Source organism: Lissotriton vulgaris, chromosome 12, assembly GCF_964263255.1.
Source record: "Lissotriton vulgaris chromosome 12, aLisVul1.2, whole genome shotgun sequence".
In the NCBI taxonomy this organism is placed as follows: domain Eukaryota; kingdom Metazoa; phylum Chordata; class Amphibia; order Caudata; family Salamandridae; genus Lissotriton; species Lissotriton vulgaris.
This window is the reverse complement of record NC_141700.1, coordinates 267,378,473-267,397,701: the sequence shown is the minus strand read 5'-3', so window position 1 is coordinate 267,397,701 and position 19,229 is coordinate 267,378,473. Positions and strand designations below refer to the sequence as shown.

General features: G+C 47.5%; 1 protein-coding gene across 4 annotated transcripts in view; it reads left to right on the top strand.

Moving 5' to 3' along the window:
• Window positions 1-19,229, top strand: part of LOC147673925 (death-associated protein kinase 2-like) — a 682,889-nt gene that overhangs the window by 618,418 nt on the left and 45,242 nt on the right. For all 4 annotated transcript variants that reach the window (XM_086945018.1, XM_086945016.1, XM_086945017.1 and 1 more), the window contains one exon: window positions 1,576-1,728. In XM_086945018.1, coding sequence (XP_086801144.1) covers window positions 1,576-1,728 — 153 coding nt within the window. The remainder of the gene's footprint in view (window positions 1-1,575; window positions 1,729-19,229) is intronic.

The following is a 19,229-nucleotide window of genomic DNA, read 5'->3' as shown; positions in this document are numbered from 1 at the left end:
CCAGATTTTGCTGACAGATAGTTTTGTATGGTAGATATCTTGGCAGTCAGTGTTTTCAGTTGGGTTTTAAGGTTAGTGGTTTCAGTCTTTTTTCATCTGATCTTCATAATTCAGTTGCCTTTATTTCTTTGAAAGTTTTATTTAATGCAAACTTGACCCAGGCGGGTATCAGAGCGCTTTACAATTTGGATAGGTATTACAAGAGCATACATAATAACAAGATAGCCATGCAACATAATTAAGGTATGTGGGATACAGACCATGGAGAAGAATATTCCATAATCTTCACTACATAAATGAGCATGGCAGGCGAATGCTGGGATTGAGAGGTGTCCAGCCATCTCATTGTCAGTTCTGTCCTTTTGATTGAATCCGTTCTCTAGACAACTAACTCCAGAGATGGAATCAAGTGCCTTTTCCAGAAAGGCTGATGACCGTCAGGCATTATTTACCTGGACATGCCATGTCTGTGTTCGTCTCCTTTTCAAGCTGTCTGGTATTGGGGAGGTCCAGAGAATCAAGTGTTCTTGGCAAAAGTGTTGGATTCTTAACAACATGGAAATTGATATTGGTAAAAAAATGGTTGGATGAGGCATGGTGATCTAAAAAGTAATTCCAATCTGTCTTACTACCTGAATATGCTTCTTCACTAGAAAGGTAATAATAGATCACCTACTGAGCCTTAAGATACTCGTAGCCATGACTTATATATTCACTCGACCTCCATTTTTCGTTGAGAACTTCCAATTCTTCGCTTTTTGAGGGTTTATTTTAAGGATCTCTGCAATGTACCACTTCAATTTCAAGACCCCTTAACTGCATAGTTCACCTGAGATGTTGTCTCTAGCGGTTGTGTGATATTGGATGTGAACCGCACGGTGACCAGATTCATACCATCAGTTTGGCTCTGGAGACTAGTCCGTATTGTATGACCAATAGTGACACGTTGCCTAATCTCCGACTATATGATTGTAGTCTTTAGGTTGAGTTCGCTTTGTTGTGGTATTACATGAGCCTTGTTAGTTGCAAATGGGGCATCAGGACCCTTGAAGCTAACCATGGAGTTGGTAAACAAGCCTTCTGTGCGCTCTTCGAACATGGTGTTCAAGATGCCAGTCATTCGTATTGTTAAGAACCACTTGTAATGTTCTTTGCTTCTGTAGTTTCGCTGTTGAAGCATAGACATGTGGAACTTCACAGTAGATGTGCACCATGAGGCTCACACATCCTATCAATTACTCTTCCTACACGTCACCAGACTTAAAAGCTATGTTTTTGTACCATCACCAAAGTTTATGCAGCACTTTTGTTCCTTTGAGTTTCGGGATCGGGTGTGTGTGACATCATGTGTGTTATCCTGGTGAGACTATGCAGCACAGAGGTTTGAGGTCAGAATGTTTCAGCCCCAAAAGACAACCATTGAATACCAAGGGTTTCTGTGTTTTCCCTGTAGACGGTCCAGCACAGTCTCCCTTCACTCACTGTGAATACCATGCTCCACTCTGTTCCATCTGTGGTTCTTCACACCCTGGTGGTGATTAAAGCTCATGTTCAATTATTTTATCTTCATCCCAGGTTAAGTGGACTGTCCCCGTTCCAGGGGGAGACTGATGCAGAGACCCTGACTAATGTTGTGGAAGGAAACTACGAGTTTGATGACCGCTACTTCAAGCAAACCAGCGAGATGGCCAAAGATTTCATCAGACAACTACTCCTTAAGGATCCGAGGTAGTGTGTCCACTTTTAATATGTTACTTTTATCAACGTTTTTCAATTGTAAAATAGAAAGACAATATATATCCTCATCTACAACATCCCTTTCATGTTGGACTCTCCTGAAGATATAGGGATACATACATTTACCCACCCCTTCTGCTTTATTGATAATGAAATATGTACATTGTACTGGTGAATTTTTTTGTCTTCTCACCACAAAATTCAACTTCTTTGGGCAATAAATAATGAAACTTAGACGCAAGTCATTCCTTTCGCAGACCTGACTGAGACAAGGTATGCAACAGACCATCATACATCATTCCACAATTTTGTTTGGGTCTTTAGGGAACTGGGTAAAACAGGGAAGCCTTGGAAAGCAGCTGTTTTCTTGAATGACATTTCTCACTTCAGTGAGGTATTGTTCAGCGAGTAACTAGATTTTAAATGCAGTGTTCAAAATATGTTTAGAATAGGGATAGTGAGGTATGGTAATCTATTCCAAAGCTCCCAAGAATGTGTGAATGCTGCAGAAAGATGGATTTCAGTTTTTTAAAACACCTGCTTGTCAATTCTCCATGAAGTGTCAGAACACTTTCACATGCTAAGCTTCCACAATGTAAGAGCTTTACACTGTCTTGGTGGGCAGCCGAACATTTCTGAAATACTTCCGCAAGGCTACAGTACCTCAAAAGTATTGATGAATGCATCTTCAGGTTTCTCTTATGCTGGCGACAGAGCTGTTATATCCAGTCTAGCCATAGTCTCTGAGTGAATTTTTGGTCGACCTTCTGCTCAGGATTCAATGCCTTTCTTGTTTAACTCAGTTCCTTGCTTGTGATTTAATGGCTTTCCGGTATATTCCTGTGTTTATGCTTTAAGGATCATTTTAGTCTCACTGTTTTGATGGAATGATTTGTATACGGCTCAGAAACCCTCTGCTGTATTGGCAGAGACAACGTTGAATGGTTCTTAAACCATGCAAAGATGGCCGCTCATACACGCCCCTGTGTTTGCATGTATGCAGGCATGGTAGCTATCTTGGAATTTTATTATTTTGTGCAACGAAAAAACTATTCCAGGATCATAGACTGTTTTTTTCTTAAACTAAAAAAAAGCATTTCAATCTGGCCACCATGTGTGCACACAGAACCGCCATATTGGAATAGCGTTCCATAAAACATAAGAAGAAGCATTGCAAGATGGTCACTGTGCTTGTGAGTGTATATTATGCATGCACGAGGACCATCTTGGAACACTTTGTCCTTTACTGTAAGAAAAAACATTTCATGCTGGCTGTCATTTGCATGCACGGGTGGCCCTCTTGCAATTAATTTTACAATAAATGAAGGAAAACCCAAAAGAGCATTGGCAAAGCCAATAGGTTTGTGATACAATGTCAGCTCCAAGCCATATTAGCTTTGCCAATGTTTGTTTTTTGGGGGTATACATTGTCGAGACATTGACCATTTGGTGCTATTTCCCGCCTCTGATCACATGAAGCATATGTCCTGGACATCAATAACGAGGAAACAAGTATTAAATCTTTCTATTGGACCCCTACCTATCCAACGTTTGCCAGTGTCAAGAAAGGTTAGTCCTGACACTCAACGACTTTTAGAATTGATGGATATGACAAAAGTAGTTTGACTGATAGAGAAAAAGAATCAGCATAGAAACTTTTAACCCATGGGATCCATGTAACTTATGAAGGCTTTCAACCATCTTTGATATAACTCATGATTTATTTTTAGGCACAACTGCGTTGGAACCAATTAGTGGACTTTAAATAGAGGAACACCAGTGTGAATGATTGTAGTACTGTATTTCCAACTGTTCTACTGCTCATTCTAACAAGCAGATGACAGTGTTCCATTCCACCAGCCTTACCTCTTGACTATATGTGGACAAGACATCTCTCTAATTTTTGATTACTTTTTTAGGGGGAAGCCCTTCTTAAATTATAAAAATAAGTAAACAAGTGCAAGCGCTCAACGTTTTTCAAAGAGCTTCTCGCCGGTGCTGATGAAGACTGGGTTGCCCAACACCAAGGTTGCTTAGTTTTGATTCCACCCAAATGCTTCTCTCTTTCACAGCACTACACTTCCTTTTTCTTTGACTAACTCTTGAGAGTTCTTTTCATCTCTGCCTTTTGCCTTTGGCACTGTTTTCCTGTCGCTCACTTATTCCTCCTTTCTACCTTTTCTGCTTTTCATTCTCTAATTCTAAGTCAAATTTGGATGATCAAAAAAAAGTCCGGATTGCAAAAAGGATTACTGGTGGCAAGCACCTACAGCCACCTCACAAATTAATCATTGAGGGATGTGGAGGGTGGCAGAAGAGAGCCAATGATAACAATAAATAAGTCAAACATCACCCTCAAATAGCTACTTTAATCATAAACATGCATATCATATGAAGACATTACGTATTTGCAATGATGGGTGTGGTTCACTTTAAGGAATTTGGTGGAGAGATTATGGGCTAGATGTACATAGCTCTTTTTAAGTCGCAAATGGCCTGATTCGCAGAATGGTGCCATTTGCGCCATTAAAACTTTTTTTATGTCCAAAGCCCTACTTTTCGATTCTGTAACCTATTAACACATTGTAAAATGGGTTTGCCATTCAGTATTAGCAAGGGGCTTGGCAGTTCGGGCTGGACTGTTCCCATGAGGCACAGGGTCAGGGCTGATTTGCATATGGCCATGTCTGAACTGGGGTGGTGTGGAGTGCAAAAAAACGATGGATTTAGGCCAGATCTCTGAACTCGGGTGAATGTATGACATTGTGCTGCATTCTGTACATCAACTGTTGTTTTTGCACTGGTGCTGCCGTACACTGTCTGTGCCTGATGAGGTGACCAGAGGACCTGGGTGGCCGCAAGACCCGAGTCGAAGGGCACCAGGGTCAGCGGACACCGGCCACAACAGGCCAGGAGGAGAGTGCCCAAGTTGGGACGTGAGAAGTTGGCCTGGCATATGCTGTCCACTAGTTATAGTGGGCACCTTGCACCAGTACAAACAACCCCTTAGAGGTGATAGGTTAAAGACAACCTTATTTGAAAGCTGTCCTAGTGGTAGCTATGGAGAGCAGCCTTCTGGCTAAGTCTTGAAGGAATCTAAAGCAGCTTCTTTTACCGGTCTATAATCTCTTGAATGGCTAAATGAAAGGAGAACCACATCAGGTATATATATAAAAATATATGTATTTATTACTAAACACACCCTACTAGTCTCTTTATGAGGCTAGAGGTCAAAGCACATATGTTGGACTTAATATATCACAGTAAATTAGCACAATGTACGTTAGGCCCTAGGGTTGAACCAAACCGTATATTAAGAAAGTGGTACAAGAACCATGACTTGACTAGACCGAAGGCCTATAGCCTGTAGAATTGCAGGGACCACTAGGAACCACCCAAGGTAGTGACACAGGGTACAAATGGGGGATGCGTGCAGTGTGAGAACACAGCCTCGAATCGCAGTTATCTTCTATGGGGAAAGTAGCGGTTGGACATTTAAAGATTAAGGACACTTAGGAGAGGACTTTGAGCAAACCCCCTTAGACTTAAGGGGTTCTAGGGCCAACACCCATGGGCACACCGGAGAACTCGAGTTACCTCACCCAGGTAAGCCAGATGCATAGGTGTCTTTGGTGGCGGGAATCGTCGTTGATTTCAGTGGAAATCTGCTGCAAAGTGCTGCTTCCGTCAAGAAAAAAAGTGTCCGGTGTGATCCAAGCAAGGATTGAAGATGTGAGGAACCAGAAAGCAGAGGGGACAGAGTCTGGGTCACTTGCCAGGGCCAGGGGCACGATAGACAAATGGCCACTGATGTCGGGTGATTCAGGTGTGAAGAGGTGAAGCTGGACTCTGCAGCCACGAGGACCAGGAGGTGTTGACAATAACCAGGAGCTGGATTCGAGCTGTCCCACAAAGGATGTCGAGTGCTGCGGTGTCGGTGCCCGGATCGGACCCAACAAGCCTTGGCAAGAGCAACCCATGCAGGAAGAGAAAAGATGCTTCGGCGCTGACCAGCAAGGTCGGGGGTACTCACCAAGTGATGGAGAGTCAGGGAACGTCTGGAGCAACCAAGGAAACCCAAGGAAAGTCAAAGCTGCCTTCTCAGCGACCCACCAATCAACGGACCAGGGATCGCGAAGGTACCTCGAGCGAAAACACAAAGGGCCTGTTCACGGAACTCTCGTGGAGTGTAGGCCAGCAATCTTTGGTGGAAAAGGTGCTCGGGTCTGGGCTACAAGTAACCCAATGCATAGCCTCAAGGAACGTTGAGAAGCTAATGCACTTGCAAATGTGCAAGGGGTTCCGGTTCCACGGTACTCATGAGGGCTACGGGTCTCAGCTTTGCTGGGGACTTGGTTCGGCCTCTGGGAATCCTGGAAACCCAGCTCCTGTATTGCAAATGCTTCGGAGTCCGACGGGAGCTTCTGAGATGGAAACCGTTCAGATGCGTCTTTGGTGCCTGCCACGCAGGGGAGTAACTCCTTTACTCCAAGGGAGATTTTTCAGTTATCCAGCGTCGTGCAGATCGTTGAAGATCCAGGATTCAGTATCGGAGTTCCGCCCAGGTGTAATCTAAAGTCCTGTAGCCAGGGGTTTCTTTCTTATACCCAAGGAAGGGGTTGGACATACTCTGGGGACCCACCTATGGGAGCGTCAGGAAAGAGGGGTGGCCACACACATTTTCTTTGTCCAGTTTTGCTCCAGAGCAGGGGCTGGTAGCCCATGCAACCAATTTGAACTGGGCTATGTACAGGAGCACCAAATGTGCCCCCAGTGCAAACTTTAAAGCACTCTGAGTGCACCCAACCAGCCCCAATACACTAAAGCCTGTCTGGGAGGTGGTGACACCTCCCTGTGACAGGAAACCTATTGTCTAGGCCTCCTCTGCCGGAGTTTCATCCAGCAGCAGGAGGCCAGACTTGTGTCTGTGGCATCAATTTTGTGATGCCAGGGTTCTTTTAAACTGGTACCGGGGGTATACCAGGCTGTACATGTCTCTCCCTCTAGAAGGGAAGAAGCGTTTGACACCAAACACAACATGTTTCCTAGCAGCCATTCCAAAGTTAGCATTTACCGTGAGGTTATAATGCACTTTAGAGTATATGGTTTGGCTGCATCACAGAACAGCCCCAGAGAATAGATTCCGAAGGCTGCAGAGGGGCCCTGTTCATGCATGGGCACCCCCTCACACAAAGCCCAGCACCCTGCCTTCAGGATTGATAAGTCCTTCCATTGGGTTTATATGTGCAGTGATTTAAGGTAGATATAGGTAACCTATATCTATGTAAGGGGTGCATGCACCATCTTACCCAGACTCCAGTAGCAGTCCTGTGGTGTCATTTTGAAAGGCTTCCCAGGGGTGGCACAATACATGCTACAGTCCCAGGTAGGCCTCTGGGGTACCTATGCCCTTATTATCTAGTGTACCATATACAAGGGACTCATAAGAGTACCCCAGTAACCAAACTGGAGTGTACCTAAAGTGCATGGACTCATTTAAGGGAGTAAGCAGATAGGCTGGGGACCTGAATAACAGGTTCCCTGCCAAACTAAGTCAAAAACCATCAAAACACCAGGAAAAAAGTGGGGGCAACCATGTAGTCAGATTCCAACTTCCTACAGGGGGGTCTGGCGATGGGGGCGGCAAGTGTCATGGGGAAGTCTGGCGGAGTGGCGGGCCCCCCCAGACACTAACGGAGTGCGGGAGCCCAGAGCGTCGACCAAGGTGGAGGGGCGCTGCTCCCCTGCAAAGTCCATTATACTAACCCACAAACTCCGATCAATCCGCTAAGATGGGGAACATGAGCTTCAAGTCAGCAAGAGCCCAGTCTGAGACGGGAGGTCCCCCCACAGAGACGCGGAGAATGAAGAGAATGTAGGGGCACAACCAGGAGACCCTATCGGACTTCAATTAGACAAGATATTAGTGGCCATCGAAGATACTAAAACTACCCTGCAACAAGTTATAGGGGCAGTCTCAGTGGGCCTGGGCCTACTTCGCTCAGAACACCATAAACTGGCCTACCGTGTCAAAGACATAGAAACGATGGTCAGGGGTCTGCGGCCCGAATGCTCCACACTCCCCAACTAAATGATGCAGTTGCAGACCAGGGTACAGGTCCTTGAGAGAAGAGCAGAAGGCGCTAAAGTTTGCAACAGAAGGAAATCATTTTAGGGTTGTGGGCCTCCCAGAGAAACTTGAAACGGGAGACATGGTAGGATACCTGGAGACATGGCTGTGCACACAGGTTGCCCCCGAGTCACTCACCCCTGTCTTCGCCCTGGAGTACGCGTACCGGCGCAGCCTTTCAGCGCCGGGCTAACCCCCCAGACCTATTGTGGCTTGGTTACTACAATACGAAGATGTTATATTACGGAAAGCGCTCTCAGATGGCCCCTACACGGTTGAAAATTGGAAACTCTCAATATACCCCAATTCTACAGCAGCAGTGCAAGCTAGCTGTGTCTCATTTCCAGCACTTAATAGGGCCCAAGGGTACAATGATATCCATTACTCCTTGTTATTCCCATCAAATCTGCAGATAGTTCTAGGAGACACCACACACTTCTGTGACAGCCTGGAGATGGCATGGGACTGATTGGAGGCCCACAGGGCTGGAAAGGACCTAACCCCCACAAACAAATGCCCCCCACCAACTATGAAGCCGACACAGAAACGCTCATGATACAGGCAGAGAGGGGAACGCAGCAGAGGCCCATCACAGTTACAAATGGAATTCGAAAGGGCGGCTGCCCTACAAGCAGTGGCAGATAGTGCTAGCACGCACACAAGAAACAAATGTAGGCACCACCTCTGATCTAAAGTCGGCACAATCAGCCTCTGTGTCACCACAAGGAGACAATATAAGTCTCCCCTCAGCCAAGCCACAGACAGCCGATAACATTGTGTGATATCCTTTATTGTATTACAGTTGAGAAGGGATGGTGTAACGAATTTGGGGAGGGGGCTGTGCTATGCCACCTCGGTGGGTCCTCTAGGCGCTAGATTGATCCTCTGTCACCGGGACGCTTTCTTCAGAAATGGTTCTACTTAATTAGTCTGTTATATAATGTATCTTATCCCGGGCCTATAGCACACTAGACCCGTTGGTACCACTTGAGCCGCACCCCGCAGAGCAGCCTTTGTAAGCCGTTACCACGCTGCCCTTGGATAAGGGAAGTTCACGGTTACAGGCTACTTGAGCCTCTATGGTTTTTTTGACATGTCTGGTGTTGCCTTTGGTTATTTTTCTTCTATCTTCATTTTACATTATTTCCTGATTATATAAATGGGGGGAGGTTATTGTCGTGTGAGCTGGGGAGGCAGAGACAGAGAGCCCGGGGAGGGCGTAGGCCACACCGCCCAAACGACTTTAAGCTGGAACATAAGAGGAATGGGCTCTGCCACTAAGCGTCATAGTATCCACAGCTATCTCTGTAGGCGAGGGGTGCAAATTGCTGTGCTGCAAGAGACACATCTGGTGGGAACTGAGATGGATAGACTAAGACACAGATGCTACATCATATTCGGCTTATGCCAGATGGGCCCTGATCTAGGTGAGATCGGGAGTTCCGTTTGAACACATTCGTTCTGAAGTGGACAGGGACGGTAGATTTGTTTTAGTGAAAGAGCAGCTGGCAGGAAATGAGATCGGACTGGGGATCATATATGCCCTGAACCAGACCCAAGTCCAGTTCCTTTATTCCCTCTCCATGTCTGGCCAGCTTCCCAATTGAAAACCAATTAATTGGAGGGGATTTAAGTTGTGTGCTGGATGTTCTAATGGATCGCTCCACACTCCCACTGTACATCACAGAGTGAGTAGAGTGGCTAGAGTGTTGAGGGCGTGGCTCGAACAATGTGAGATGGTAGACCTATGGAGGACGCAGCATGCTGGGGAACACGCCTACTCCTATTTCTCACACATCCACTCCCTGCATTCTAGAATAGACTGATATGTATGTTTGCAAAGACTAACAAAATATTTTACTCACTCGGAATACCTCGGGCAGTCCGGTGCTTGTGGGGTTTAGACCGGCAGGGGAATGCCCACCTGCCCCGATGTGGTGGCTTGATCCCTCCTCCATAGAGGATGCACACTATCGCAACACAATTGCTGAGTCGATCTCAGAGTATATCACACAGAACCAAGATTCTGCATCCACAAGGCTGATAAAATAGGATGCTCTTAAAGTCGTAATACTGGGTAACTGTATCAAAGGGACAGTGGGTGCACGGAGAGAACTGAACAAAGAGCTGCATACTCTTGAAGATAAAGTACAAGCACTAGATAGAACGCAGGTCACACAAGAGAGCGCAATAGAGGACATCCGTGGTACGAGAGAGTCATATAAGGCAGCACTTGAGGGGTTACGTAGCCATGATTATAAACAGTACATAGCGAAAACGCACAAAGAAGAGAGTAAGGTTGTTAGCCTGACTCATTAAGCCTGACACTCGTGGATCCCTGATCACCCATGTGAAACGACAGAATGGGGGGTCATAATACTCCACATCGGCCATAAATAAAGAATTTTACAGGTACTATTAACGATTGTAAGCAACACCCATGCCACTTCCCTACAACACACATCAAGCTTTTTTGTCCAGTCTGCACTAGAGTCCCTGACAGACAATATAAGAGAAGACCTGGAGAAAGCAATAATGGAGCAGGAGATAAGGGGAGCGATCAAATACCTCTCCAGAGGCAAAACGCCATGTCCAGACGGCCTCCCAGCAGAGTTTTACGTAGCTTACACTGGAGCACTGACCACCCAACTTACGAAAATGTATGCTGAGGCCTGGGACTTAGATAGACTCATGACTCCACTAAAGTTGCAGTGGTTATCCCGCGCCCCAAAGTTAAGGGAGCATAGGTCGTGGAGTTCCGCCCCCTGTCAATGTTGAACACAGATTTTAAAATGGTCAGTAAGGTCCTAGCACTGCGCCTACTTTTCTATTTGAGATCTCTCATACACGAGGACCAGAGCAAATTCATACCTGCGCTTAACACTTCTTCGAACCCTAGGCGACTCTGTCAGGTCATGCACCACCCTGGAACCCTCCAGAACCAGGATGCACAACAGTTGTCAGTTGTCAGTTGACCTTGAAAAGGCTTTTGACACAGTCAGATGGAATTATCTTTTTGCAATCATGCTGAGGATGGGGATGGGACAGAACTGGGTCAAATGGGTAAAGCTGCTATACACTGCACCGACAGCACGAGTCAAAATGGGTAACACGCTCTCCCCGCAAAATGAGATCTGTTGTGGCACAAGGCAGGGATATCCACTCTCTCCACTTATGTTTGCACTGGCCATTAAACCTCTGGCGGAATTGTTTAGGAGGGAATGCAAAGGTATTGGCATAACAGTAGAGGGACGTGAACATGTTATCTCGCTGTATGAGGATGTCATACTACTATACATACAAGATGGGAGTAGAGGCATTAAAAAATCCATGTGATGCCTGGCGTCGTTTAAAGCAGTGTCCGGCCTGCGTGTTAACAAATCCAAAACTCATATCTTCCCTATTCTCCCTGGAAGGGTGAAACCTTTGAATAGCCCCTCAGATCTGAAGTGGTCGCACACCACCTTTAAGTACCTCGGAATACAGATCTTCCACCAAATGAATGACCTCAGACAGGCCAACCTGGGGAGGGCTCTTCAATCGTTAAAGGCCTGCGTAGACTTTTGGCGCTTCCTTAAATTACCTGTGATGGCCAGAACACCACTGACTAAAATGGTCATGCTCCCGCAGCTGCTATATTTGTCGTAAATCTCCCTGTAGAGGTGCTGTCCACGTGGTTTAAGCTACTGGACGTACTGGTACGGGACTTGATATGGGATGGTGGCCACAAGAGAGTATCATTGGTAATACTCAGATGACCCCTGGACATGGGAGGGCTGGGAATCCCAGACTTTGAATTGTACTACAGGCCTCGCAACTGCAATGGATTGTGAGATGGGCTGGGGGAGAAGAAGGAGTTTGGATGCAATAGAGCTTACAAGTAAAAATGAGACCATAGCGACCTGTCTGCTTGCTCCTCGGATGTCCCCCCAAGATCCAGGGATATTACTCTACACGGCACTAAGGGGTTGGTGCAGATGCATCTCCAAAACTAAAGAAATTAACCTATACGCACCTGCTCAGCCACTGGTGGGTCTACCCCATGTTGAACCGCCTGTAAACTTTACTACAGGACAGATGAGACTGAGAATTGACGCTGGACTTCGTAAGTAGGCGACTGCTATCAACAGGGTGCCCTGGTACCATTGGAAGACTTGGTGGAGCAATATGGCCTCCCGACAGGACCGTTCCTTACATATAAAGCTCTAGTGCATACATTCAAAGATTTGTGGGTGGAAGATGAAGAAGAAACTGCAGCTCATGAAGTCCTACAGTTATTGGTCACAATTGGGTCGACCAAACACCTGATAACATTGATATATAAAGCCCTCTCTGCAATGGTGCGCCCTTCATTGTCGACCCTACGTGAAAGATGGGAAAAGATACTGGAACGAGAATTGACAGACCCTGAGTGGAGGAGGATTTTGGCCTCCACACGGAATGTTTCTAGAAACACGAGTTTAAAATATATACAATTTAACTATGTACACATGATCCACATGGCACCACATAGGCTCCAGGTGGTATATGGAGGTGAACCTTGATTATGCTCTATGTGCGACCACCATGATGCCAATTTCACACACATGGTAATGTTAGAAATGGAGGTCTTTGGTTGACAATGGTTTGCACATTTGTCCAAGTAGGGACCCTTCTTCCTAGTCAGGATAAGGGAGGTACACTTCTAAAATCACCCCTGCTCACCCCCTTGGTAGCTTGGCACGAGCAGTCGGGATTATCTCAGAGGCAGTGTGTAAAGCATTTGCACATAACCAACAGTAATACAGTGTAGGCACTATTAAAGGACACCGTAACAGTTTAGAAAAATATCCAATATTTTATGTATCCAAAACAAGACCAACAAGCATTTGCAATGCAATAGGTCTCCCAGTAATTAAGTTTGAGCTTTTGGCATTGCTAAATATTGCAACACTAATTGCAACAAAAGTCAATAAATTGTAGGCCAAAAAAAAGTGTATTTATTTTTGTAGAAATGGTGGCATGCTGCACTTTAGATGAATTTGTTTAAAAGTAAAGTGTGCCATACTGCGATTACTGCAATAGTTAATTGTGGATGCGTTAACAATTGATGTGTGCAGTGATGGCTAGTGGTGTGTGTGCCTGTAGAAATTGTGCACTGATGGCTGGTGGTGTGTGCACTGCTGGCTGGTGGTGTGTGTGCCTGGTGCAAGCGTGCACTGACAGCTGGTGGTGTGTGTGACTGGTGAAAGTGTGCACTGACGGCTGGTGGTGTATGTGTGCTTAGTGAAAGTGTGCACTGACGGCTGGTGGTGTGTGGATGACTGGTGAAAGTGTGCACTGCACTGACGTCTGGTGGTGTGTGCCTGGTGGAAGCATGCACTGGTGGTGTTTGTGCCCGGTGAAAGCGTATACTGATGACTGATGGTGTTTGTGTCTGGTGAAAGTGTGCACTGATGGTGTGGTGGTGTGTGGTTGTGTGTGTGTGTGGTTGTGTGTGGTTGTGTGTGTTGTTGTGTGTGTTGTTGTGTGTGTTGTTGTGTGTGTGTGGCTGTGTGAGTGGTTGTGTGTGTGGTTGTGTGTCTGTGGTTGTGTGTCTGTGGTTGTATTTATGGTTGTGGGTGTGGTTGTGTTTGTTGTGGTGTGGTTGTGTGTGGGTGGTTGTGTGTGTGTGGTTGTGTGTCTGTGGTTGTCATTTCCTATCCATAACCTTTTGCAAATTCAATGCAATTTACAGAATAATAAATGAATCCTACATAAAAGAGTAAGTCTCTCCTAAATTAACTGTGTACATTGGACCCTGTGGCTTTTATTGCACAAACCACAGAACCTTGCAACCGAAATGATAATGACAAAAACCAATGAGTAAATAGTGCCTAGTGATTAAAGCGCCTCATTGTGCAAAGAAAGCCACATACAGCCCTTTGCACTTGACACCAGCTTTACAGGGGAAAGTCCCAGAATGCCTCTGTGTAGGGCCTCGAAGGATTGCTCCAAGACATCTCTGCTGCCGCATGGCCACTGAAAAGAGACGCAACCCTAGGCCAAGCGTGTTATTGAGGGGGCCTCTGACCCGCGAGATGCCCAGGTACCATTAACACATCCTGGACAGAGGACATGAATGTTATTTACAGCGCTTAGGGGCGGCAGAAGGAGAGTGCGAAGCACTACGGGGCAGATTTATGTTGGACTTGCGCCATGTTTGCGTCACGCAACGGCGGCGTAAACGTGGCGCATCCCTGCGACCCATTTACAAGGTGACGCATCTAGGCAGATGCGTCACGTTGTAAAGCCCTGCGCCACATGTGGGCGTTCCGGCGCAGGGTGGGCGTTTCGGGGCAGGTGCGCCTCGCAAAAGTGGCTGAGTGAAATCTATAAGATTTCACTCAGTCACTTATAGGCCAATGCTGCGTCAAAACCCTGCGCCTGCTTGAAGCAGGCGTAAGGCTTGATGCAGCATTGGTCAGATAGGGCACCCCGAGCCTTGCTGGAGCTGCGCCGCGCTTGCGAAACAATTCCAGCAATGCGCCACTTTTACGGCACAGATGCGTGACGCATCTGTGCCGTTTTTGCCCCATGGTGCGCCGCATTGTAAATGCGGCGCACCATGGGTGGCGGAGCTGCGGCGCACGATAGCATCTGCATGGAGAAGCTTCATTAAATTCAGAGTAATACTGTGATGTAACACTAGGCAGCCAGATATCTGCCTTCGGGTCTCAGCCCCTCCTAGACGCAGTCACCAAGGAGCTCTGCAGAGGCGCACGCGGAGTGCCCGGGAGGTGCCGGCATTGTGTACATTTGGGTGTGGAGTGCACGCATGTGAAAGCAAACATTGTGGCTGTCAGGCTCGCAGGGGGAGGGGGTGCAAACACGGAAGACTGAAGGCGAAGGAGGAGACAGGGCGCCGGAGGAGTCTGGGGGTGCCCGAGACCATGAATGAGTGAGCGGCCGCACAGAACCGCTGTCGACGGCAGCATAGGTTCTTCAGAGACTGTCAAAGCATAACACTGCAGCATAGGCCCATCGGAGACTGTTAAAGCATAACACACTGCAGCATAGGCCCATCGGAGACTGTCAAAGCATAACACACTGCAGCATAGGCTCTTCAGAGACTGTCAAAGCATAATACACTGCAGAATAGGCCCATCGGAGACTGTCAAAGCATAACACACTGCAGCATAGGCCCATCGGAGACTGTCAAAGCATAACACACTGCAGAATAGGCCCATCGGAGACTGTCAAAGCATAACACACTGCAGCATAGGCCCATCGGAGACTGTCAAAGCATAACACACTGCAGCACAGGCCCTTTAGAGACTGTCGGAGCGTATATTTTAACAAAAAAGATTGTTTCTAGCTCAAACAGTTCAAAAGTTTCTAAATACACAGCAACATGTTACTGCGCAGCGGAATACCCTTTGCTAAGGCTGACTGGTCCCATTGCTGTTGCTATTGCTATATTTGAGTGTTAGACCAGTACTAATGAGGTGCAATAAAACAAGTGTAAAAATGTCAAAATGATTGAAAAATACTATCGCAAAATCTACCGTATTTTTCAGCATAATTTGTCTTTCGGTGCTGCTTAATTTCCTCAACCCTGCCGCATAATTGGTTCCCTCCTCTGCCGCATAATTCCAGTGTCCCTGCAGCATGGGTCATCCTGAGACTCCCAGCACAGGCAAATCTTTGCGCAGCATAAGCGCTTTCTGGAGTATTATAACGCAGGTGACCCAACATGCTAAGAGGATAAATTACTATTTAAAAAATACTTTCCTCTGTGCACTCCTTTTGATAAAGTATTTACTTGAAAGACAACGTCCGTCTCTTCAATGCTGCGGTAGTTTTCTTGCAGTCACCTCGGTTCATCAGCCCTTGGTAAACACAGGCCGCTGTGGTTTGAGAGGTCAGCGCTTCTCCGGGGGCAGCCACTCTTAAGAGTTGGTCATTCTTTGTACCCAGTGGAAGTGAACACAGCGTCTGTCATTCGTTTTCCAAGAAATGCAACAACAGATAACGAGCGTTGAAGCGCCGCGAACGATGTGCAGCCTCACCGGAAGCCAGGTAGGGTCGCCTGTGACGGGGGCGGGGCCGCGTCCGGACCGGAAGAGGAGGCAGGCGGAGTGAAAGCGTCTCACGGCCCGTGGCTCCTGTGAGCGGTAAGTTGAAAAAGGCTGGGGGGGGGTCTAGGTGCACTTGTGTGTGTGTGCGACGGGGGGGGGGGTTGGTGCACTTGTGTGTGTGTGCCGCGTGTGTGTATGCGTGGGGGGGGTGTGTCTCTGTATGTATGTTCGTGCGTGCATGGGTGCTCGTGTGTGTGCGCATGCGTGGGTCTTGGAGCTTTCCAGGAGAGGAGACAGGATCTGGCCACAGCGAGCGCGTTCGCGTGGCCCGCTCAATTCCCTGCGCGTGGCCAGCTCCTGTCCCCTCTACTGGGAAGCAGAGTCGGTCACAATAGGTCTCTGGCGAGACCGCACTTCGGGCGGTTAACGCCGGAGACCTAACGATAAATATCCACTATACAGTTGTCAGAAATCTTCAATAATCAAAATATACTTAAAATGCAGTTCCCTGAAGTCAATAGCTCCATCTGGGGCTATCAAGTTCTGGCTGACCACGGCGTCGCAGGCCAGCTACGGTGTTGGGAAGACCCACAAGACAGTACCTTTTAGAGATGCAGGGCATCAACGACCTCTCGATGAGCCCCGAAGAGCCGACATCCGCAGGCATTGGTTCCAAAGGTCGGTGCAGGAGTCGTCGGGCCCTTGAAGTCACATGCCTTGTGGATCGAACTCCGAGTGGTTGAAGTCAGGAGCACCGGCGTCGGCAGGCATTGGGGCTGCGGTGTGAAGTGCAGCGGTGGTGCATGCGGTGCCTTCTGGTTGTGGTGCAGGCAGCAGGTCGGTGACGGTCGTCCAGCGGCATCAGTGAGACCAGGGCTGCGGTGCAAAGTGATGCAGTGCTCATCGTGGTGCTGGCAGGCCACGGTGCAAGCAGCGGCGTCATCTGTGCTGAAGTGCTGTCATCAGCTGACGAACTGGAGTTGATGGTGCCGGCGTTGATGGGCCAAGCTGTGGTGTGGGATGAGGACAGTGCGTCGTGTAACTTATGAGCGGTGCCCTCGAACCAGGGTGCAAGCAGTTGCGTTGATGTCGGTGTGAAGCGTCGTCATCGGTGATACCAGGGCGGCTACATGAAGAAAGGCAGTGCAGAGTGCGGTGCACACTGGTCGCGGTGCAAGCAGCGGCTCGGTGGTAGTGTCAAGTGACATCATCGGTGAGACTAGGGTTGTAGTGCAAAGTGTGGCAGTGCCCTCTGCGGTGCCTTCAGGTCACGGAGTTAGCAGTGGCGTCATTGACTGCGTTGGGTTGCTTTTTCATCTGTTGCAGCACAACACACACAGTCCCCAGTGCTGGTGACAGATGAACTTGAAGTCTTTGCTGTTCCTGGGACATCTTGAACAGGGTGCAAGCTCTAACTCAAGCCCCTTGAGAAACTGACAAAAAGAAGTTGCAGAATGTTCAGTCCAGTCCTTTCACTGCCCAAGACAGAGGCAGCCATTTTAGGCCAACACAGCAAAGCACACTAAAAAGTGGTACTCCTTCCTCACAGCTTCCCCAGCTCTTCTTTTTGACAGTCTTTTTGGTTCCAAAAGAGTTCTAAGGTTCTGGGGTCGGCCCCAATACTTATACACAAAATGTCATTGTTCTCTCAGGTAGAGTGTGTCTTTGCTTAGTCCAAACCAGTTTGATCCTCTCTGGCCCAGCTTCCCAGCAGGAGGCGGAGAGACAGCATTGTCTACTGCAGACCAGGCCCATTTAGGTGAAAGGAAATCTCCTCCCACTACTCTAAATGCAGCCCAGGTCTATTCAGCTCTGCCCTGACTCATCCAGGAAAGGCAGGACACAACTCAACCCACCCAGTGGCTGTCTGAAGAGAATGCACATCGCCATCCCCTGGCACTCCAAAGCCAGACAGTCAATCCACAAACCCAGCAGAGGTGCACAGGATGGCTAAGCAAGAAAATACCTAAAAGTGGAATAAAAATCATCTTTACCAAAATATGCATTTTTACCTTCTGAGTCCAGGCATACTAAACTCCATTTCTTCATCTTGTCCCAATGAGAAGTTATTCATATAAGATGTTATAAGCAATACTCCGATTCTGTCCTATGGGACAGATAGCCTTCCATAGTGAAAATGCACTGTAATTCACTACCATGACATGCCACACACAAGGACCTGTCTTACTTTTAACATACCCAGCACACTGCCCATATAGGTACCATGGGCCTACCTTAGGGGTGACTTCTATGTAAGAAAAGGGAAGATTAGGGCCTTGCAAGTGGGTGCACTTGTCAAGTCAACATGGCAGTGACAAACTGTGCAGAGACGGGTCTGAGTTACGTTTACAGGGCTACTTCTGTGGGTGGTACAATCAGTGCTGCAAACCACTAGTAGTATTCGATTTACAGGCCCTGGCACTCTCAGTGCACTGAACTAGGGACTTGCTTAGTAAATTAAATATGCCAATCATGGAAACACCAATCCATAACATGCACTTGCACTTTAGCGCTGAACCGCAGTGAGAAAATGCACAGAGACACTAAACCAGCAAAAACAGAGTCGTAACCGGGAGGCCAGAAAGCAAAAAGATAGGAGAAACGCGCCAAAAGATGCCAAGTCTAACAGTAAGGTATTGCCCAACCCTACTGGGAAAGTGTAGTTGAAGCTTTGAGGGAAGCTCTTGGATGACCCCTTGCCTCTACCCTACAAACGTGTATTCTGGGGTATTTCCACGACCACTCCCGCGAAAAGTAGGCACACGGTTTATAGACCTAGCGCTATCAATAGAAAAGAGACGAATAGCCATGCCATGGAAGGCAGCCGGGGCCCGAGATTGCAACACTGGAGGGAAGGCGTCACAAAGTGGGCGAAAGCTGAAGAAAGTGCACTGGCCAGGGGAGTACGGACTAGACCTATAGCAGATCTGCAGATGGAAATCCTTGTAACGTAGATCCACCCAGAAATAGACAGGGAAGAAGAATCCACCGACAGCAATGATGAGCCAGAAAGAGAGCGGGCCGCTATCCTCAGTAGATAAAAAAAAGAGAGGCCCTAACCTAAACACCTTGACCTAGATACTTGAATTATTAAACCACATGTGGGATCTAGACCAACAATGGGTCAGTTGGGCATTCCACACCACACATACATATAAGATACCACCCACACCTCAAACTATAATATGCGCCCCCCTAGCTGGGATGAGCCACCACCCCACCTGCGGGCCCCCAGCTGAGGCGCATATGCCTTGACTATCCCTCAGGAACAAGACATGTGACGACATGTGACGATGACACCATACGGAGTACAATCTGAACTA